This window comes from Lissotriton vulgaris, chromosome 12, assembly GCF_964263255.1.
Source record: "Lissotriton vulgaris chromosome 12, aLisVul1.2, whole genome shotgun sequence".
NCBI lineage: Eukaryota > Metazoa > Chordata > Amphibia > Caudata > Salamandridae > Lissotriton > Lissotriton vulgaris.
This window is the reverse complement of record NC_141700.1, coordinates 795,841,701-795,865,271: the sequence shown is the minus strand read 5'-3', so window position 1 is coordinate 795,865,271 and position 23,571 is coordinate 795,841,701. Positions and strand designations below refer to the sequence as shown.

The 23,571-nt window shown below is 45.8% G+C and overlaps 1 protein-coding gene across 1 annotated transcript in view; it reads right to left on the bottom strand.

The window, feature by feature from the left end:
• The window catches only part of PCOLCE (procollagen C-endopeptidase enhancer), a 146,010-nt gene that overhangs the window by 29,416 nt on the left and 93,023 nt on the right, over positions 1-23,571 (bottom strand). The window contains exons 4-5 of the mRNA XM_086946202.1: positions 9,843-9,967; positions 8,477-8,613 (exon numbers count right to left, since the gene is read on the bottom strand). Coding sequence (XP_086802328.1) covers positions 8,477-8,613; positions 9,843-9,967 — 262 coding nt within the window. The remainder of the gene's footprint in view (positions 1-8,476; positions 8,614-9,842; positions 9,968-23,571) is intronic.

The window sequence follows — 23,571 nt, the reverse complement described above, 5'->3', positions numbered from 1 at the left end:
GCCCTTCCTTCACTGCCACAGCGGCAGGTAGATCCTGGAGCAGGGTCTGTGCTGATCCATACATCCACACAGGCCCTTCCTTCACTGCCACAGCGGCAGAAGGATCCTGGAGCAGGATCTGTACTGATCCATACATCCAGACAGGCCCTTCCTTCACTGCCACAGCGGCAGGTAGATCCTGGAGCAGGGTCTGTGCTGAACCATACATCCAGACAGGCCCTTCCTTCACTGCCACAGCGGCAGGTAGATCCTGCAGCCGGGTCTGTGCTGATCCATACATCCACACAGGCCCTTCCTTCACTGCCACAGCGGCAGGTAGATCCTGGAGCAGGGTCTGTGCTGATCCATACATCCAGACAGGCCCTTCCTTCACTGCCACAGCGGCAGGTAGATCCTGCATCCGGGTCTCTGCTGATCCATACATCCAGACAGGCCCTTCCTTCACTGCCACAGCGGCAGAAGGATCCTGGAGCAGGGTCTGTGCTGATCCATACATCCAGACAGGCCCTTCCTTCACTGCCACAGCGGCAGAAGTATCCTGGAGCAGGGTCTGTGCTGATCCATACATCCACACAGGCCCTTCCTTCACTGCCACAGCGGCAGAAGGATCCTGGAGCAGGGTCTGTACTGATCCATACATCCAGACAGGCCCTTCCTTCACTGCCACAGCGGCAGGTAGATCCTGGAGCAGGGTCTGTGCTGATCCATACATCCAGACAGGCCCTTCCTTCACTGCCACAGCGGCAGGTAGATCCTGAAGCCGGGTCTGTGCTGATCCATACATCCACACAGGCCCTTCCTTCACTGCCACAGTGGCAGGTAGATCCTGGAGCAGGGTCTGTGCTGATCCATACATCCAGACAGGCCCTTCCTTCACTGCCACAGCGGCAGGTAGATCCTGCATCCGGGTCTCTGCTGATCCATACATCCAGACAGGCCCTTCCTTCACTGCCACAGCGGCAGAAGGATCCTGGAGCAGGGTCTGTGCTGATCCATACATCCAGACAGGCCCTTCCTTCACTGCCACAGCGGCAGGTAGATCCTGCAGCCGGGTCTGTGCTGATCCATACATCCACACAGGCCCTTCCTTCACTGCCACAGCGGCAGGCAGATCCTGGAGCAGGGTCTGTACTGATCCATACACCCACACAGGCCCTTCCTTCACTGCCACAGCGGCAGAAGGATCCTGGAGCAGGGTCTGTGCTGATCCATACACCCACACAGGCCCTTCCTTCACTGCCACAGCGGCAGAAGGATCCTGGAGCAGGGTCTGTGCTGATCCATACATCCAGACAGGCCCTTCCTTCACTGCCACAGCGGCAGGTAGATCCTGGAGCAGGGTCTGTGCTGATCCATACACCCACACAGGCCCTTCCTTCACTGCCACAGCGGCAGGTAGATCCTGGAGCAGGGTCTGTGCTGATCCATACACTCACACAGGCCCTTCCTTCACTGCCACAGCGGCAGGTAGATCCTGGAGCAGGGTCTGTGCTGATCCATACACCCACACAGGCCCTTCCTTCACTGCCACAGCGGCAGGTAGACCCTGCAGCCGGGTCTGTGCTGATCCATACATCCACACAGGCCCTTCCTTCCCTGCCAAAGCAGCAGGCATGTGGAATCAGCTGCTTGAATATTTGAAGTCCATTTCGGATGAAGAAAATTTAAATATTTATTATTTATTTATTTAAAACATTTGTAAAGCGCGGCTGTCACCTGGCAGGTATCCTGGCGCTGGTAGTTACTCCTGGGTTATTGGGCGGGGGAGGTGATTTATGGACGGGCGGGCTTAGAGAGGGGGGTGGGGGAAGAGCCATGTTTTGATTCGCTTCCTAAATGGTAGGAGGTGTGGAATTTGGCGAATTTCGGCAGGCAGACTGTTCCAGAGCTTGGCCGCAGCCACTCTGAAGGATCTTCCCCCAGTCCTGGCTTTCTTGCATCTGGGTATTTTCACAAGGCAGGCGGTTGCGGACCTAAGTGTTCTGGTGGGGATGTACCACGAGAACAGACGTTGAAGAGGTCTAGGTCCTGCACCGTGTAGTGCCTTGAAAACCAGGCAAAGGGCTTTGAAGGCGATGCGTTGCTTCAAGGGAAGCCAGTGCAGCTCGGCCAAGGCAGCGGTGGCAGAGGATCTCCTGGTCCAGCCAAGAGCCAGTTTGGCTGCTGCCGACTGAACTTGTTGGAGTCTGTCTAGCAGTGTCACAGGGGATTCAAACAGGAGAGCATTACAATAGTCAAGGCGACTAAGGATAGTGCACCTGACTATCAATGCACGGGCTGAGGATGGTAATAGAGGCAGGATTTTGCGCAGTGAGCGCATAAGGGCTGAGCAGGTGGCGACTGTTCTTGAAACCTGCGTTTCCATGCTCAGTTGGTGATTTAGCATGACGCCCAAATTGCGAACAGTGGTAACAGGTAGCGGGTTGTTGGAGTTTTCCGGGGGCCAGAACTCAGTAGGCAGAGGGCGGGATATGCGGCTCGCGGGACAGAACAGAACCTCGGTTTTCGAGGAGTTAAACTGGAGGGAGTGCCGGTGCAACCAGCCTGCGGTGTCTCTTAGGCAGTTATGGAAGGCTTCAAAGGAGATGGAGTCTTCACCCTCCCAAGAGAAAAGGAGCTGGGTATCGTCCGCATAGTTTACTGTGGTCATATTGTGCGATTTAATTAAGACGACCAGTGGCTTCAAGTAAACATTAAAAAGAATCGGACTGATGGAGGAGCCCTGGGGAACACCGTGAGGGACAGGGGAGAAAACCGATTGGAAAGGGGGAAGGGATACAGCCTGTTTTCTGTTACTGAGATAGGAGTGAAACCAGAGCAGGGCCGTACCGTCGACCCCGGCCTCTCTCAGCCTCTCCAGCAGGATCCCATGATTGACAGTATCGAATGCGGCAGACAGGTCTAATAGAATCAGGGCCACAGCTTGGCCCCTGTCTGCACGCATTCCAAGCTCTTCCATGGCAGTGAGCACTGCAGTTTCAGTGCCATGGGCTGGGCGAAAACCAAATTGGGATTCGTCCAGAATATGGTTCTGCTCGAGGTGGGTTGAGAGGCAATTGCTGACCCAACGTTCGATCACCTTCGCCGGAAATGGCAGAAGTGATATGGGACGGAAGTTAGACAAACATTCTGGATTCAGCGTAGGTTTCTTAAGTAGCGGGGTGATAAGCGTTTGTTTCCAGGGGGTGGGAACGAAGCCACAGCTGAGAGATTGGTTACAGATCATCCGCAGGGTGTGGAATAACTCGTGCCCGAAAGCTTTCCAGATTTTCGGGGGCAAAGGATCAAGGGGAGATCCCAAGGTGATGCCCATTGCCAGTTTCTCAAATTCTATTTATATGAGCTGAAAACCCTCCTATGCAAACTTCAGTGATGACAGGAGCCTGGCTGTCCTCTGCTCTGTTCCGTCTTGAGTTGCCTAAACAGCGCTGGGGCACTCTTTCTGCGCTATAGAAAAATCATTCATTCATTCATCGTGATTTATCCCATGGACTCCCTGCCTGTGTTATCAGCTCTGCTGAGTTACACGACTATCCACCTGTGTCCCTGGACCATAAGAAACCTAGCCTGGGGGTAGACAAGGAAGTAAGCCATGGGACGCAACCAAGGAATCTGTCTTTAACGCTTGCGCTCTGTTCTCTGCAGCACACAGCTGTAAGTAACCTTGCTGTCTGAGGTGAATATATGATATCTGTGCAGGCAAGGGGTAGCTTTGTTGTTTACTAGAGAGCTAACTCTGCTGTTAAACACGACTTGTTAAGTTCTGAACAACGTAAACAATGTATCTCCTCTCTAATGTATGAGCTGCCTCTGCTGCTTGGAGCACACCAGTGAGTACTGTGCTAACATCTGTGCAGGCTGGAGAACAGCTCTCCTGTCTCAGCGAGCTGACGTGTAATCTGATTAGCTCAAAAACTGAGGATTCTGCCAAAGTTAACATTTGGAATCCATGAAATACCCTCCCCCATTCTGATCCAGACAACAAAGTGTTTCCAGGTCAGCCAGTACTGGCCCCTCTGGGCTCTTCCTCTTGAAGCTGGAAACATAAGTGTTGAAGGACAGACCGCGCTTACTGTCGACTCCAGGGCTAGACCTCTCTAACCCGACCACCCGGGGACAGACAGCGCTGACTGTCACCTCCATGTCTAGACCTCTTTAACCCGACCACCCAGGGACAGGCAGCATTGACTGTCGCCTCCATGGCTAGACCTCTCTAACCTGACCACCCGGGGACAGACAGAGTGTCGCCTCCATGGCTAGACCTCTCTAACCTGACCACCCAGGGACAGGCAGCATTGACTGTCGCCTCCAGGGCTAGACCTCTCTAACCTGACCACCCAGGGACAGACAGACAGCGCCGACTGTCACCTCCAGGGCTAGACATCTCTAACCCGACCACCCAGGGACAGACAGCGCTGACTGTCGCCTCCATGTCTAGACCTCTCTAACCTGACCAGCCGGGGACAGACAGCGTTGACTGTCGACTCCATGCCTAGACCTCTCTAACCTGACCACCCGGGGACAGACAGCGCTGACTGTCGCCTCCAGGGCTAGACCTCTCTAAACTGACCACCCAGGGACAGGCAGCATTGACTGTCGCCTCCATGGCTAGACCTCTCTAACCCGACCACCCGGGGACAGGCAGCGTTGACTGTCCCCTCCATGGCTAGACCTAAGCATTGGCTAGACCTCTCTAACCTGACCACCCAGGGACAGACAGCCCCTGCCCTCAGGCGACACACTGCATTCATCTCCATGCCCTTTTCACAGACCTTTGCAATGTGCCTTGAAGGATGGACTTCACAGTAACTGCAGCTCTATAGATCCCCTACTACCGGGGTCTACCAGCCTGCTTCTTTAGTGTCAGCGGCTTCAGAAAGGAGGTCCAACGCAAACATGCACAAACCAATTGTTTTTAGTTTACACAACATCAGTGATTTTTATCAAAGAAATACACCGGGAGCCCCTATGCTACATTATGTCTTCAAATCCATTGCAAGGGTGAGACTTTTCACCTTCACATATTGTGGGTTCGAAAAACGTGTTGTCAACGGTCATAAAAATGAAAAATCAACCCAACGTGAGACTTCTTCGAGGAAGAAGCTCTGACCGGTACAAGCATTGGTAACTTCCCATGTTAGGCACTTTTTGTGCTCTGGTGTGACTGGAGATTTGTGCTGTCTGTAGGGAATATTATGTAGGGAAATACTTCACGACCCCCGGGAGCGAGCTGTGATATAATGCTCTCCCCACTATATTATATATTTATGTGCTGCTTGCCACTCACCGTTCTTTCACAGCGGTTTGTTTTCCACCATCTATTTGGTCTTTTATCCAACTCAACAAGCATGTTTTACAAACTCGCCATTTTCCAAATTTCATAGCCATCCCATTTCTCAGGCTCATGATTTCTCTTTTGTCTAACTAAGCATTGTTTCATACACTATGGAAAGAACACAACTATTATCTTTGGCAATGCTTGTATCTTGGTGTCACATGATATGCTTCCTTTTGTGGGGGGTCCACCTACATTTGCAGGTAAGACCTCCCTGGAACCCCCATTTCTCAAATCCACCATATATTGGCAGGTTTGCTGTATTTGCAGATCCTGTGTGTGCAGGTCATTTTCTGCGAATTCCAAGTCCGTAAAACAGAATTTGCAATTTTGAATGCATTTGTTTGCACAACGATGTTGAACTCAGGAGCGCGAATAGGTCTGTATATCATAACATGAACAAAAAAGCTTGAGCCTGAAAAGTTAAACTGGCACATCAGCTGTACTCAAAGACACCCATGCTCCCAAGAGGCCCTGAACCCATAAACTAACAGAATTATTAAGAATTGAAAATGGATACAAATGTCCTGACAATGCAGGTAGTCTGCAATATCAGATTAGTACCGAGGAATGGAGACGAAAGCAAGATGCGGTGTTATGCGATCTGTCACAGGGTGTTGACTGTGCAATAACAATAACAAAACAAAAAGTTGCTATCACTCAGGCTCTGTTTTCATGTAGAGTGTCCTGAAACGATGGATTTGGGCCCAGATCTTTGGACTGGGGTGAATGTGTGACATTGATCCACATTTGGTCCATCACCTGTTTTGTTTGCAATTGCCGCCATAAGTGCGCTGGGGATGCTCAGACGTGGGTCCCAGGCACTCCACACCACTGGAGTCAAGCTAGCCGGGCTGATGAGAGGTGTTACCTCGAAACCGGTCCGGTCCTCGGATGCTTGATTCCGTTCTGGGAAGGACATGGCTTTTGTAGTTCGGACTGGACTGTTCCCATGGGGCACAGGGTCAGAGCTGATTTGCATATCGCCATTGTCTAACCCAGGGTGGTGCGTAGTGCAAAAAAACGATGGATTTGGGCCCAGATCTTTGGACTGGGGTGAATGTGTGACATTGATCCACATTCGGTCCATCACCTGTTTTGTTTGCAATTGCCTCCATAAGTGCGCTGGGGATGCTCAGACGTGGGTCCCAGGCACTCCACACCACTGGAGTCAAGCTAGCGGGCTGATGAGAGGTGTTACCTCGAAACCGGTCCGGTCCTCGGATGCTTGATTCCGTTCTGGGAAGGACATGGCTTTTGTAGTTCGGACTGGACTGTTCCCATGGGGCACAGGGTCAGAGCTGATTTGCATAGCGCCGTTGTCTAACCCAGGGTGGTGTGGAGTGCAAAAAAACGATGGATTTGGGCCCAGATCTTTTGACTGGGGTGAATGTGTGACATTGATCCACATTCGGTCCATCACCTGTTTTGTTTGCAATTGCCGCCATAAGTGCGCTGGGAATGCTCAGACGTGGGTCCCAGGCACTCCACACCATTGGAGTCAAGCTAGCCGGGCTGATGAGAGGTGTTACCTCGAAACCGGTCCGGTCCTCGGATGCTTGATTCCGTTCTGGGAAGGACATGGCTTTTGTAGTTCGGACTGGACTGTTCCCATGGGGCACAGGGTCAGAGCTGATTTGCATATCGCCATTGTCTTACCCAGGGTGGTGTGGAGTGCAAAAAAACGATGGATTTGGGCCCAGATCTTTTGACTGGGGTGAATGTGTGACATTGATCCACATTCGGTCCATCACCTGTTTTGTTTGCAATTGCCGCCATAAGTGCGCTGGGGATGCTCAGACGTGGGTCCCAGGCACTCCACACCACTGGAGTCAAGCTAGCCGGGCTGATGAGAGGTGTTACCTCGAAACCGGTCCGGTCCTCGGATGCTTGATTCCGTTCTGGGAAGGACATGGCTTTTGTAGTTCGGACTGGACTGTTCCCATGGGGCACAGGGTCAGAGCTGATTTGCATATCGCCATTGTCTAACCCAGGGTGGTGTGGAGTGCAAAAAAACGATGGATTTGGGCCCAGATCTTTTGACTGGGGTGAATGTGTGACATTGATCCACATTCGGTCCATCACCTGTTTTGTTTGCAATTGCCGCCATAAGTGCGCTGGGGATGCTCAGACGTGGGTCCCAGGCACTCCACACCACTGGAGTCAAGCCAGCCGGGCTGATGAGAGGTGTTACCTCGAAACCGGTCCGGTCCTCGGATGCTTGATTCCGTTCTGGGAAGGACATGGCTTTTGTAGTTCGGACTGGACTGTTCCCATGGGGCACAGGGTCAGAGCTGATTTGCATATCGCCATTGTCTAACCCAGGGTGGTGTGGAGTGCAAAAAAACTATGGATTTGGGCCCAGATCTTTTGACTGGGGTGAATGTGTGACATTGATCCACATTCGGTCCATCACCTGTTTTGTTTGCAATTGCCGCCATAAGTGCGCTGGGGATGCTCAGACGTGGGTCCCAGGCACTCCACACCACTGGAGTCAAGCTAGCCGGGCTGATGGGAGGTGTTACCTCGAAACCGGTCCGGTCCTCGGATGCTTGATTCCGTTCTGGGAAGGACATGGCTTTTGTAGTTCGGACTGGACTGTTCCCATGGGGCACAAGGTCAGAGCTGATTTGCATATCGCCATTGTCTAACCCAGGGTGGTGTGGAGTGCAAAAAAACGATGGATTTGGGCCCAGATCTTTGGACTGGGGTGAATGTGTGACATTGATCCACATTCGGTCCATCACCTGTTTTGTTTGAAAAGTTAAACTGGCACATCAGCTGTACTCAAAGACACCCATGCTCCCAAGAGGCCCTGAACCCATAAACTAACAGAATTATTAAGAATTGAAAATGGATACAAATGTCCTGACAATGCAGGTAGTCTGCAATATCAGATTAGTACCGAGGAATGGAGACAAAACAAGATGCAGTGTTATGCGATCTGTCACAGGGTGTTGACTGTGCAATAACAATAACAAAACAAAAAGTTGCTATCACTCAGGCTCTGTTTTCATGTAGAGTGTCCTGAAGAAGGTCTGGGAATGGAGCGTTGAAGGTCTGGAAATGGAGCGAAACATGAAAACTGTAGCCGAGATCAAAAGAACAAGTTTGGTTCTTTGAGCTAATCTTTTCACTTACTTGGGTGAAGTGTCCCCGCAGAACTTTCCAATGCGCCTCGAGTCGTCGCTCGCACCGCCATTGAAGACAGCAACGTAGTCATAGCGGCAGTAGCTGTCACCTTCTACATCAAACTTTCCAAAAGTGAGTTCAATTACCTAGAAAAGAAATACAAGATAGGTCGCTTATTGGCTATATGTCATATCGAAAAAGCACTCTATAAATGCCAAGGCCGGGGTGCTCGAAAGTGTGGCAGAGAAATCTAAGCTCCCTTGGAAAAATGGATTATCAGGCAAGCCAGTATATAAAGGGATATAGGATATAGAAGGATGCCCAGAACGCTAGACCTGCTATAATGGTCTGTTAGCGTAATTGCAATGTTTTGGATTGTTTTTTGTTCTCTTTTTTATTGTTTTCCTTTTTTCCCTCCTTCTCAAACAGCCATCTATTTGCATTGGGACTATGTACTTTTGTTCTTTCATTTGATTCAATGTATATATTATAATGATATGCAAATTTAAGCCTGTGCATACATTGGATGTTACAGGTTGCATATGTATGCTATAGTGATAAAATTGAATTTGCAAATCCTCTTCAATAAAAAAAAAGAAAAGAATTACAAGACGATTGTGGCCTATGTCCATACAAACAAAGCTCATGGTACTTTGGCGCACCAACTCTGTAAACTAGACCACCCCCCTAGCGGGGAACCGTCAGTGCTCCACTGGCCATTTCTCGGTGATATGATGTGAGGTAAGCAGTTAGAAGTGATTCCTGGGGTCACACAAACAACCAGCTGCTCACCTCACCCTTGAGGTCATTCTGAGCGTAGAATGTAAATGTACATGTATTTATATAGCGCAAATCACCGACCCGGTATCTAATCGCTTGCTTAGGGAACCCGTCCTGGTATTCCCCTGTGAGATAACCCGGGCAGGGTATCCGCAAGGTGGAAGCCAGGCATCCCACCGCTAGGGGCCGTTGTGGAGATTAAGCAAGCTATTGCCCAGAGTCACAGAGTGTGAACCCATGAATCGAGTAGGCACCGGAGCGAGAATTGTCGAGTCTGTGGACATTTTCAGACTCAAGACCCCGCCGAGCCGGGAATTGAACCCTGGTCCCGGGCTGATCTCTGCTTCCAGGTCTGCCTCCTCTAACCAGTGAGCCACACTTCTCCACTCCACTAACGTTAATCCGTGAAATAGTTTCACCCCCAAAGTTTCATAGTAGAATGAAATAAATGATTAACCATGGAGAATGATAAGATGTGTCTGCTAGGAACCAAGAGGGTGGTCGGCTGCCTACACAGGCTGAGCGAGTATGATCTATGGTGCGGATTGAAAATAAGGAAGGACTAATGTGCTATCTGTAACAAGAGCTCACTTACCTTTTCCTTGGGGGCGATGATGTGCCAGGAGCAGCTGATGCCGGGTGGGTAATCACTCTCTGGCCAGTTGGGGGTGTTCAGGTGGCCCTGGGGCTTCTCCAGCTTCCCCCCACAAAACTGGTGCTCTGCAAAAGAGAATGTCTTAAAAATAACATCCAGCTCTAAACAGCAGGGTTGGGATACTAGTGGGGCTAGGAGGTCCCTAGTGCTGCCTCTTGACTTCCCCAGAGACGCCACACCTCGTCACGGAGGAGCTTCTACCAGGTCCACCTCCAACCGCTTTCTTTTCCACTTTTATATTGATTGTATGGACATGTATGCAGTCAAACAATGTACGGCTTAAGGAACATATAGAACTGAGAATGAAGCGTCGCTATACAACAAATAAATAAATGCAGCACATTTACAAGCCAACATTTTAGCAGTTCTTACGTGATTACTTTACAAACGTCAGCACAGTATAATGTTTCGTATATGAGACCAGGGTGCAAGTGAATCGTATGTGCAGTTCTGTAGATCAGTGTACTGACGTTCAGTCCAGAGATGTTTCACACTTTTAAAGAAGGTCTCCTGCTAAATCTCATACATATGCATATGTACTCCCTACAATGAATGCAAACAAAACTAAAATAGTTACATTAAACTCGTGGAAAGCAGCACTGACGAGCTATTGCGCTGTGGCTTGCTCATATGCTCTAGTAAGGAGACCCAAATGCTGGTTTGAAGCTTAAAACACATCTTTTTCATGCAGGCCGGCTTCGTATAATGGTGACCCAGCTGCTGCTCATACAAGCCCTCTGTTCTTGGGGAAGATGTCTGCTCTTGTCGCTTCCGTCACACCTTGTGCTCTTATAAGACCTGGAGTGATGTGGTTTACATTAAACCTTTCTCCGTCGTTGACACTCACTATGACCATTCACAAAACCTAAGTCCATCCTGCTCGCTGCCTCAGACAAAGGACAAGGTCTGAGCTACTTGGCCCCATAAATAGTGAATGTTTGCCAGGTTTTAGGGATACCAGTTAACGGCAACTTTAGATATTACAAATTTGTATTGAGATTCACTGTTCTTCTAAGCCTACACTTCACTGCATCTTTGTTCATTGATTTCCATCAGAGACTTAGGGCCTGGTTTAGATGTCGGTGCTCGGTTACTCCGATGCAATGGTTACAACAGTTTGCCAAAATACAAACTCTATTATATCCTATGGGATTTATATTTCGGTGGACGGGATATCTGTCACCGTTGTGATCAAGTAACCTGTCCGGCAAGATCTCAATCAGGTCCTTAGCTCCGTTGGTTCTGACCTTGGCTTTTTATTATTTTTTATCTTGAAGCCGGTTCCCTAAAAGCCATTGTGACAGGAGAGCATAAAGAACCATAACATTACTCTACTGACAGATTTTGAGAGTCTTTTGATTTTCTTAGTTCAAGTGCCCTGTGATGAACTTTAGACCAGTCCCTGATGCCTGCTTTCCTCTAGAGGTTAGTGAGTGGGATTTATTGGGCATAAAAGTGATGCCAAGGGACCAGTTTCAGAAACTCTTTCACAGGCCCTTGATGTGAAAGAAGTTTAATGAGAGCTCAATTTGCATCTATCAAAGTTAACGCAAATTATTCATCAACTATTCCACCGCAATGATGTCCTTAATATTTTTACAACTAGAAATGTCTCCCATACGTCCTCCACTTCGCGCAGCCCCTGGTTGGCAATCGAATGAGAATATGTTCAATGCCACCTGATTGGGTACATTATTTCAGAAAGGTTTGATTAGGTAGTGCAGGGGCCATCCCAGGTTCTAGCTAAGAGGGTTTGTCCACAAAGACAGTCAGTCTTGGTGTAATGAGAATGCTGTAAAATATGTGTCATTAACCTTGCATTTATCTGTATGAGCGTCAACTTTGAAGCATCTACTATACAACTCTCCCATGATGACCAAGGAAGAACAGGAAGTACTACTTCTGCCTGCAGCTGCAAAGTAGGAGGACACGGTGGTTCCAGGGAGGAGGAATAAATGTAGGACTCCAAATGGTGTGCTGGAATTTGGTGATGAACAGTTCTTTCAGCAAGCAAACACTTCCCGGGTTACTGAGAAATCTAGTTTGTACAGTGAAGGTATAGACTTTACCGATGAGGTCCCTTACAATGAAGAAATGAATTAAGAAGCTCTCAACTAGTCTAAGGCCTCAATCACAAAGCTTTTTCATGTATAATGTAACATTTGCCACTGTAGAAAATAAGTTACTTACCTATAACTGTAGTTCTCCAGTATTAGAATCTTTCATCCTGGAATCATCACCCGTCGTCGAGATGGGAGTCCCCGGTACATATTAGAAAGTAATGTCACAAACGACATAGGACTTAAAGGCTTATGACCTCATTATTAAGTAACATATCGGTTTCCTTAATTAAAAAAGGAGACAAAACCTAGAAAACAACCACTCAGATAACACCAATCAATGAATCAATCAAAGCATTTGTATAGCGCGCTACTCTCCCGGAGGGTCTCAAGGTGCTTGGGGGAGGGGGGTCCGCTACTGCTCGAACAGCCTGTTCTTGAGTTGCTTCCTGAAGGAGAGGTGGTGTTGGGTCAGACGGAGGTGGATAGGGAGGGAGTTCCACGTCTTGGCAGCCAGGTAGGAGAAAGATCTTCCTCCCGTTGTAGCTCTTCGGATGCAAGGGACGGCGGCGAGGGCGTGGCTGGTCGATCGTAGCCGGCGGGTGGGAGTGTAGAAGGTCAGGCGGTCGTTGAGGTATCTTGGGCCTTGGTTGTGGAGAGCTTTGTGTGTGTGGGTGAGGAGTTGGGACGTGATTCTCTAGCTGATGGGGAGCCAGTGCAGCTTTCTCAGGTGTTCGGAGATGTGGCTGTGTCGGGAATGTCCATGATGAGGCGTTCTGAATGCGCTGGAGTCTTTTGTGTAGTTTGGCTGTGGTTCCGGCGTAGAGGGAGTTGCCGTTGTCCAGTTGGCTGGTGACAAGGGCCTGGGTGACCGTCTTCCTGGTATCGGTGGGGATCCACCGGAAGATCTTGCGTAGCATGCGTAGGATATTGAAGCACGATGAGGAGACGGCGTTGACTTGTCTGGTCATGGAGAGGGAGGAGTCCAGGATGAAGCCCAGGTTGCGTGCGTGGTCTATAGGTTTGGGTGCGCTGCTAAGGGCAGGGGGCCACCAGGAGTCGTCCCAGGCGGAGGGCGAGGATCCCAGGATGAGGACTTCCGTCTTATCTGAGTCAGTTTCAGGCGGCTGTTCATCATCCACTCGGCTACGTCTTTCATTCCTTCGTGTAGGTTGGTTCTGGCGGTGGCGGGATCGTTGGTGAGGGAGAGGATCAGCTGGGTGTCGTCAGCGTAAGAGATGATGTTGAGGTTGTGATGGCGTGCGATGGCTGCGAGGGGGCTCATGTAGACGTTGAAGAGGGTGGGGCTGAATGATGATTCTTGTGGTACGCCGCAGATGACTTCAGTGGCCTCGGATCTGAACGGGGGGAGGCAGACTCTCTGTGTTCTTCCGGCGAGGAAGGAGATGATCCACTCCAGTGCCTTCTCCTGGATTCCGACGTTGCTGAGGCGCTGCACTAGGGTGCGGTGGCAGACTGTGTCGAACGCCGCAGAGAGGTCCTGTAGAAAATTCTTGAGAGAAGCTCTAGTCCCTCAGATTTTCTAAAGCACAGTTTGTGTAAATAGAAGTAACAGAGAGACATGAAGATGAGCCTGGGAAGGCGGGTGGGTCCCATGTGAATCTATGAAAGAATCCAATACTGGAGAACCACAGTTACAGGTAGGTAACCTATTTTCTTACACCAGTATTGGAACTTTCATTGATTCACACGCTTGAATCAGAGTAAAAAGCAGTAATTGGCACATTTCATCATGTAATTAATAAAGAAACACACATAATTATACAAGCAATATGTAAAAATGATTGGTGTATATATATATATATATATAGTAAATAAATACACGTTAAACAGGAAAAGAAAATGGCTTAAAAAAATGGATGGTGGGAAGTAAAGAAAGGCTCACTTTCATTAATAAAGATGTCTCAGCACTGCTTGTCCTCCTGCAGTATCTCTCATGACTTCAGAGTCCAAGCAGTAATGCTTGGTGAACGTGTGTGGTGTCTGCCAGGTAACTGCCCTACAGATATCTGATAGGGACACTCTGGCAAACAGTGCCACAGACGTAGATATGGCTCTAGCAGAGTGAGCACAGACATTTGACGACAGAGACTGGCCCGCCTGCTGATGGCAGAAAAGAATTGCACTAGATAGCCACCTAGAGATGCTTTGCTATGTTAAAGGGAAAACTTTCCTAGGTGCGCTGTAAGCTACAATCAATTGAGTGGATTTGCGGAAGGATTTGGTTCTGTTCAGATATCATTTTAGGCACCTTTTGATATCCCAAAAATGCAAAGCATGTTTAGCTGACGTTGGAGGATTTAGTAAAAAATATTTTAGTTCAATCGGTTTGTTAAGATGAAAGTCCAAGGGGACTTAAGGGATAAACTTAGGATTGGTGTGCAGAATTACCTTATCGTGTTTAAGGTGTAAGAATGGTTCCTGGATAGTGAAAGCTTGGAGTTCACCAACCCTTCTTGCCAAAGGAAGTGCCAGGAGGAGATCTGTCTTCCAAGACGGGATCAGCTCTATGTATAGGTTCAAATGGGTGATACATTAGCTGTGCAAGCACCGTGATGAGTTGCCATGTAGGAGGAGGAGTTCCCACAGGCAGAAAAGTCCTAAGAAATCCTTTAAGGAATTACTTTACTGGTCTGCTGGACCATAATGATGGGATCTTAGGTGATCTCTGGAAACGAGAAATAGCCGCTAAGTGTACTTTGATTAAAGCTTGAGCCAAACCTGTGCGTGCCAGATGTAGGAGGTACGGCAAAATCTCCTCTGGGGATGACCAGAGAGGGTGCACCTTAGCTGATTTACACCAAATACAAAATCTTTTACACTTTAAGGAGCATGTTTTATTGGTACTGTCCACTCAAGCCCGAGATACGACTTCTCTGCATTCCTGTAGAATCTTTAAGTGTTGAAACTCCTGGGACTCCGGAGCCAAGCGGATAACCTCAGAGAACCAGGGTGTGGATGTTGTACTTGCCCCTGGTTCCTCAATAATAGAAATGGAATCGGTTTGAGGGACATCGGAGGTTGCACTGATAGAAGATGGAGTTCAATGTACCATTGTTGGCAGGGCCACGCTGGGGCTATTAAGATGGTTGTTCAGGGTTCCGCTTTTATCTTCTTTAGCACCCGTGGAAGGAGAGAAATGGGAGGAAAATGTAGGCAAATACGTCGTACCATACTATTGAAAAGGCATTCCCCCATGATCCCTGTTGGGATGCCAGCTTGCAAAGTTGGCATTTGGCGTTGTTGCAAGTTGCAAACAGATCTATGTTTGATTGGCCCAGCAGGGAAAAATTCGATGTAGAGTGCTGTGATTCAACTCCCACTTGTGGCAGGATGTTTGTAGCCTGCTTATCATTGTCTGATATGATTTTCTGGTTCCTTGGTACATACTCCCCTGTTAGTGAGACTTTGTGCTGAATTGACCAGTTCCAAATCTGTTTCCCTTGCTTGTTTAAGTAGGGCAATGTTGTAGTAATGTCGGTCCAGAGAAGCTGCGAGGAATTCTTTATTCTGTGCAAGAAGGCTTGTAGAGCAACAAACACTACTCTTAGTTCGAGAAGATTTTTATGAAGGTTCTATCAAGATGGTGGCCATTTGCAGCTGATTCGAAGTTCTTGTAGAAAAGCTCTCCTGCCTTCCAGAGAACCATCTGTTGTTATCACCAGGGAAGAGGCTTGCAACAGGAATGGTAAACCTCGTGACAGATAACGAGGCTGCGTCCACCGGAGTAGTGAGGAAACCATGGGTGAAGTTACTTGAATCAAGTTGTCGAATGTTCCATTGACCTGCACCCATTGGATGTTCAGAGCTTCCTGGAGAGGACGCATGTGTAGGCGACAGTGAGGGATGAGAAGAATATAAGAGGACATCATGCTCAGGAGATATTTGTGAAGGCGTACAAAAATAAACTTTATTTTTTGTATTCGGTTTGCCACAGTCATTAACCTCTGTTGTCTTTCCAACATGGGATTAGCTGTGTTTAAGTTAGTATCCAGGATGGCTCCTAAGAAATTTAGTCGCTGGGAAGGTTGGAGAACTGATTTTTACGGATTTAAGGTGAGACCTTGATGACTGAAGAGGTGTAGACAGGCCTTGGTAGATACTTGTGCAGCATTGCAGTTTCGGAGTCTTGACTAGCCGGACGTCGAGGCGAGGAAACATTTGGTGGTGATGTTGCCTGAGATATACTGCTACTGGTGCTAGGCATTTTGTAAAAAAGGTGAGGAGCCGATTGAAGCCCAAAAGGCAATACTCCGAATTGATAGTGTCTGCCAGCTACTGCGAATCTGAGAAACTTTTTGTGTTTCTTGTGTATGTGGAAATATGCATACTGAAGGTCTAAGGATGCCATGTAGCCGTTTCCGTTGAGAAGCTGTAACACATCCTGAATAGTGAACATGTGGAACTTGAGGGATTTGTTTAGATTTCTCAAATCTATAATTGGTCTCCACTTCTTTGACTTCTTGCAAACTAAGAATAAATGGGAGTAGAATCCTTTCATCCTCTGGTGAAATGGAATGCTTTCTATTGCTCCCTTTTAAATCATGGAAACAATCTCCAACCTTGAGAGGTGTAAATGCTTGTGAACCAGAGGTTGTGGAGGGGTTAGAGGTAGGCGTTCTATGAATTTCAGAGAATGATCAAATTGTAGTAGGTCTAAGACCCAACGATCTTGTGTAATTTGTTACCAATTTTGCTAAATGTTCCTCCTACTTTGGAAGGAAGTGGGAGAATAGCAGCCGGCAGTAGTGGAAGGTCATTGGCGACGGTTAGTATCCTTGTTCTGTCGTTCTGCCTTCCCTTTGAAAGAGGACTTGTTGTAGGCAGCCTCAGGTGGTTACCGTGGGCAAATTGTGGTCTATATTGTTGGCTGGAAGAGGTATAAGTGGGATACGGTACTGTTGTTAGTCTCCTCTGTAGGATGACTGACCGTTGCCCCGTGCACCACGAAAATAAATCTTTCTATACTGTAGAGTTCCAAGGGCCTTAGCAGTGTCCGTATCTTTCTTTATCCCTTGTAAAGCTCTTTAGAACATGTAACGTTTTTTTGCCCAGCCTACTTACTAGTAGGCGTCATTGGATCTTACCACTCTGCCGGAATTTGGAGATTAGATAACATAAGTCTGCTCTAAGTATATTAAAAACCGACCGTAGTAAACCATTGGTTTTCGCACTCTCCCGCTACCTGTTGGCTATGTGGATAACAAGGGCTAAACTTAGCACCTTAAACGGCTAAATATCTGGTGTTATTCTATCAATGTGCACATACACTTTAAAAGGTGCATTCTTATTGTTGTATTTTATTCTGAACCCTTTTTCTCTGGTCACACAACAGTTTTAATGTTGTTTTCAGGCGCATTTGCTATTTCATCATGTATTTATTGCACTATGATTATTAGCCCCTTAAGTGCTGCCTCGGTGCATTGGCCGACGGCAACACTACCTCCCCAGTGCTGCGCACGACCATTGGACGTCCATTCAGCACTAGTTCCAATGGACAGCGCAGCATTGGGGAGGAATGTTTAATAGCATCTATGAGGTTAATGTTTTATTATTGCTTATTTTTGTGCTTTTATGGCCTTGAACTGAAAAAATAGGTTGAGCGAACAAGCTATGCATGGATCCGCCTTCAACATATTAATCCCAAAACAACTTTTAAACAGTATGAAAGGAAGAAAGCGAATAAAGATCCGAAAAAAATGAAAAGGCAACTCTCTTAACACATCCATGCAGATGGCTCGATTCCAAGACAAAATGTCTCTACCCAGATACAACAGAATGTACAAATCATATATGAAGCAGGCCAAAAAAATCACCCACTCAAGCAGAATCAACAATGCCAAATGCCCTGTCAAGGAACTCCATAACAATATATCAGAATTTCACAATCCTGAGAGCTGTAAACCCCCACCCCACTTTCACAAGACTTCTGCAATAAACTAGCAATGAATTATATAAACAAAGCTGACACAATGGATTTATACCTAATAACAAGGAGAAACAACTCCTCCCTTTCTATAGAGCAACAACACTCACAGCAGATGCTAAACCTCTTTCTACATCAGACTTCTAAGAAATTACAACTTCAGAATTTGAAGACCTGCTAAAAGCTAGCATCCCAGCCAGCTGCCCTTCAGGCCACAGCCCTCCACATCTTTTCAAAAAGATCTTTCAATCATTGGAATTTATCTCAGTCAGAACTAGCACTTAAAACAGGAATTTTCCCAGAGATATTAACCTCATAGCTGTCATGGAACGTCCAGCTCCAGTGCTGTACGCTCCATTGCGCAGGTGAGGTTCGAACGTTCAACGGCAGCACTACGGAGGTAGTGGTGCTGTCGGCCGCCGAACATGCGCAGCACCTAAGGGGTTAAAGAGGGCATACATACGCCCTCTGCTTGAGAAGAACTTGAACACTAAAGACCACAGCAACTACAGTACACTTTCCAATGTTTCTTCCCTTAGCAAACTTATGGAAATATTCACAGAGAACTTTCCAGTTGGACACGGGTGTTAGTCAGGGGTGCATCCTTGCCTCTACATTTTTTCTGTTGTTCATTAATAAAAGTATACGTTACCTAATGAACTGTCTGAATGATGCTTCCAAAATTACTGGCTCCAAAATACTGCTGTTCGTAGACAATGCACAGTTCACGAGAACGCATTACTTCCTATGTGCAAAGAAGTTAGTATAGACAGCATCTCCTCTTACCTTAGCAACAGATCATAACTGATGCATTCACTGACTTTCTAATCAAATTCTTCCTGCATAACAACAAGAATTCCACAAGGATGTAATATCGCTTCTACTCTTTAGCATATACAAGAAACCACTACTAAATCTTATCAACAGATTCAAGCTCATCTGCTACAGCTATGCAGACAGCACACAGAGAACTATCAAACTGGAAAGGTCTACAAATCTAGGAACATCAAAACTAAACATCTTCCACATAGCTGTAAAACAAAGGACGGTGGTAAAACAATGGACAACAGAAATTCACCTCAAGCTGAATGCTTCAAAAACTGAAATATTGACCCTATCTTTCTGGCCAAATGAAATGGGACGAATTGGGACGAGGCTAAAGATGCAGCAGAACCGGTGGATCACCCGGCTAGGCAATTTCCTGCTTATAGTTTTTTTTTCTCCAAAAAGGAGATATCCCACCGACAAATAATGGTACCAAAGAAATTCAGGGAAAGGTTTACAGATCTGCAAGACCAGAACATCAGAACAAGATGGAGAAACTCAAATGCAGATAATTCTCTGTAAGAGGCAGGCTGTCCAGGAAGCAAAGGGCACACTGGCAGGATCTTTGAGGAATTCAGACGGAGAAAATATTGAATGAACAACCACAATCATGCAAACACACCTGCCTGGTCTACACTGAGCATCAGTCATTTCAGACCTGTTTAGAGCTCCTAAGCGGTATGTCATGCAGGCCATGTTTTGAATATGAAGCACTTGTTCCATTCAGATTGGGATATGTTTCTAACACCAGTAGAAAACACCAGCCATAAGAAGCCACAAATGTGAAAAATCTCAAACTTTTATTTGACCCCACGGGCCTCTTCCTCTCCAGTCTCTTCCAGTGTGGAGATCTCTGCCCCGCTCATAAGTAAACCTTTTAGCAGTAAATGTGGTTGGGATTTAGGGTAGTGGCTTGAAAATGGGGAATACTTAAGACTAAAGAGGAGGCGATTAGGAAAGAGGAAGGAGGTGATTAGGGAAGGATAGGAAGGGATTTAGGGAGGGACGTGCACCTATCCAACTACAAAAGATGTAAGCTCATTGCTATTCACAAATTGCACTTCTAAGGTTACTACACCCAAAAAGGAACCAAAATAGTAGTAAATTACTCCAGCTCAGAACTAGGAGTAAGTAGAGCACCACACATGGCCAACCACTGGTAGTGCAACACCCTCCCATAGAAAATAATGGAGGTAGGGACTAAAAAATAAAACTGCATGGGAAATAATATAAAATGTAATTATTAAATATATTTAAAACTATAAATAAATGTGATTACATTTAATGTTAAATACATACAAATAAAATATGTATTATTTAATGATAACATGTTTTGGCAACCTTTTTGAAATTAAAAATGAATGTAACTTTTCATTTTAATAAAATATAATTAAATGACTTTTAATTAACCCTATACATTACTTTTAATAATCATTAATGCATAATAAAATAATTCATTTTCAGGTGAGAATTTATTTTTTCAATTTAAACTTCAGAAAATATTTGTAGTTAATATGGTTAAATTAATTAAAAATGTAATAAAAAATTAAGTTAATAGTGCTGTAGCATTTGATTCTTTCAGTCTACATTTAAAATAAATATATAAAACGAATGTACAATAATATTTAACATAAATATTTTTGCTATTTTTTTTTTAGTCAAATACACTTTTTTAGTGTTCCCTACACTTTTCATAGGGAGACTAAGAGTCTAAGGGAGTTTGTTGCAGTGACAGTGGTTCACCATGCGTGGTGATGGACTTACTACTGGTTATTTTGGGCAGTAGAAACTTACACTTGTACATTTGGCTCCAACCCAGTTTTTAAGGGGTGTATACATGTTGATCTACACTTTTAGTAATTTTACACTCTGATTCTGCGAATATCCGAACTTAGTAAAGTTACTCGAATGAGTAAGAGTATACTTGCATGTCTAAATTACATAAATGTAAGTTACCTTTTTGAGTAGCCCCAACACTCCCACCTTCAGCAGCCACAAAGTACAACCTAAGAAGAACCAAGTTATATCACCTGCCCACAGGTAATCAACTTTCAACCTTTCTTTTCTCCTCTTTATCCTTCACCACATTGAATTCTTCCTCAACGTTTCAAAAACTTCTGTATGAAAATAGCCTGATTTATACCTAGGAGTTCTCCTTTCTCCTGCCTTTCTCTCCTCACTGTTCCTCCTGTGTATGTCTTAGTGCCTCTGTGTGTGTCCTACTGTATCACATGCCGGCCAGCCTTACTCTCTACCATACTTCAGAAAAATACCTGTAGCCTCCTTACAAATCATGAACTCTGGAGTAACCCTTCTTGCAATGCCAACATCTTTCTAATCTCCCCACTCATTCCACTGTCATAAATCACAATTTCTCATTCTGTTTACCCTCTTCTTGCTATCTCAAAATATCTCCACCCTATTTCCTTAGCCCTCTTTTACTACTTGCATGAACTCACTCTGATAATCACTCCTAACTCCTGTTAACTTCATTTTTAAGAAAGGCATCCTGCAAAACCAAGCCTGCTATCGTCCAATATCTTTGTTGGACTCTTTGGTGAAGGTAGCAGGGCGGATTGTATTAAATCAGCTCCAAGATGGGGCAGAAGAAAGAAATATTTAATCAGATGTACAATATGGTTTTAGGACGGGGTTGGGCACTATGGAGCAAGCTCTTAATCTCATTATTTTAACAGGGAAATACACTCAGGCTAAAACAGGGAAACTTTGCCTAGCATTCGTCGACCTCACAGCCGCTTTTGAAGGTGCCTTACATAGTAAACTCGGGTTCATTTTAACTAATATGGGGTGGACCCCCGCTGGTCCTGTTTCTGAGGCAGCTGTACAGCGGGGTGACAGCTAAGGCCCGATATGGAACTAGGGGAGATTGTACTGTACCATTTACGGTGGAAAGGGGGGTTAGACAGGGCTGCGTCCTGGCACCGTTCTTGTTCACTTTATATACAAATGCCCTGGACCTAGTGATGGTGGAAAAGGTGAAGGACACACCATATATTAATAAGCGCCCAATAGCTACCCTTCTGTATGCGGACAGTGCTGATGGCCCGCACACAGATAGGCCTACAAAAGGCACTTTGCACCTATACTGCATTCATGGACAATCTTGGGCTAAAATTGAATGCCAAAAAAACCTACATAATGACGTGTGGGAAGAGAAGCCTGAAATGCAGGAGCACGTTCATTGGAGGCAGCAGGGTAGAATCTACTAAGAATTTTCATATTTAGATATTTTATTCGATTCAATGGATCTTGGCTTCAGGCTGTCAAAAGTAGGAGTCTACTATTTATGAAATCGACAGCAGCTGTGGCCAATTTCGCAAAAAAGACTGGGTAGAAGGCCACAATCTCTGCCCCTACAGATCTATCAAGCTAAATGTGTGAGTATAGCTACATATGCCTTTTTTAGGTTTCTCCTGGCGGTCCCAGCTAGTACCTCTGTTCACAATTGCCGTAGTGCGTTACGCGTTCCATATATTGCAGATATTATTAAAGCTCAGCCTGCTCTATTATGGCATCGGATTTGGACTTCTACCAGAACTGGTCTTAACCAAGATATCATTAAAGACAGCATGAAGTTGGACCAGGCCACTAAGATCGCCTGGTCAAAATACGTCAAAAACTTAATGTACGACCTTGGGCACCCTGACTATTATAATTCCCCAGAATCCATAAACTCTGTCTCCAGGAAGGAGTTTAAAAGAATTTGTATAACTCATCTGGAGACAAACAGATTTATTTTAGAAGCAAATGAACCAACAGTACAACGGCACCAATTGATTTTAACTACCCACACTATACAGCCGTATATACTGTATAATTTAAGTGGGTATGACAGACAGGTTTTGACCCGATTTAGATTTGCAAACTTTTACCGTCTGATAAGTTTCCCCAAAATAAATAACTGGTTAAAAGAGCTATGCTGTTGTTCACGCTATAACCAGTCTTTGCAATCATCATTGCATGGGGTTTTAATTAGCAAATGTTATCAAAAACAAATAGGTGGATTCTGCCAATTTTGAGGTCATGGGGGTGGACCCAATGCCGACCTGCGTTTTTATTTCTACAATTTTTAGTCAACGAATGTTTGACTAATGCAATTGCTTGTTTTTTAAAAAGTATATTGAGAATCAGAAAGATTATTACTATGTAAATCTTGCAAGGACATGGGTTTCTGATACTCTGTGATGGACTCATTACTGTGAGACATTGTTTTAACTGTGATTTATTTTGCTTGTCTGTGTTGTACGTCCATAATCAAGTCCTTTTTATAAGATGAACTGTTTTTATTTGTTGTATCTGCTTTTGTGATTTTACTTGTATAAAATCGAATAAAGCTTGTTCTGATTCTGAACTTAATATATCACCCAAGACTAACCCAATAACCAATAAATCTGCAACAATAATTAATAGCCACTCGACCACAGACTTTGAACCAGGGCGTAGTGTCCTACGCCGGTCAAGTACTTCAACCCCTCATCAGCGGTTGTAAGCACTGTATATGCAATTAAAGTCCCATGGTCAAACTGTTACAGATGGTATTAATTGTATTATGGAACGATTACACGTTGTGTCAAGGATGTATTCGGTTTAGAGCGGTTTCTAATACAGCAAATAGAGGATTATTTAGTTAGATAATCACAAAACAAACCTTGCATTTTGGAATGGTTACTGACATCACATAATTCAGAACAGTTATTTATTGACCAATAACCAATTGTGAAGACGACTCATTATGCAGTTGCCATGCTGAGGTTAAGCCAGTCGTGCAAAGCGGCTAACTAGGTAACAGGCCATTCATTTGCCCACTCTTGCTCTT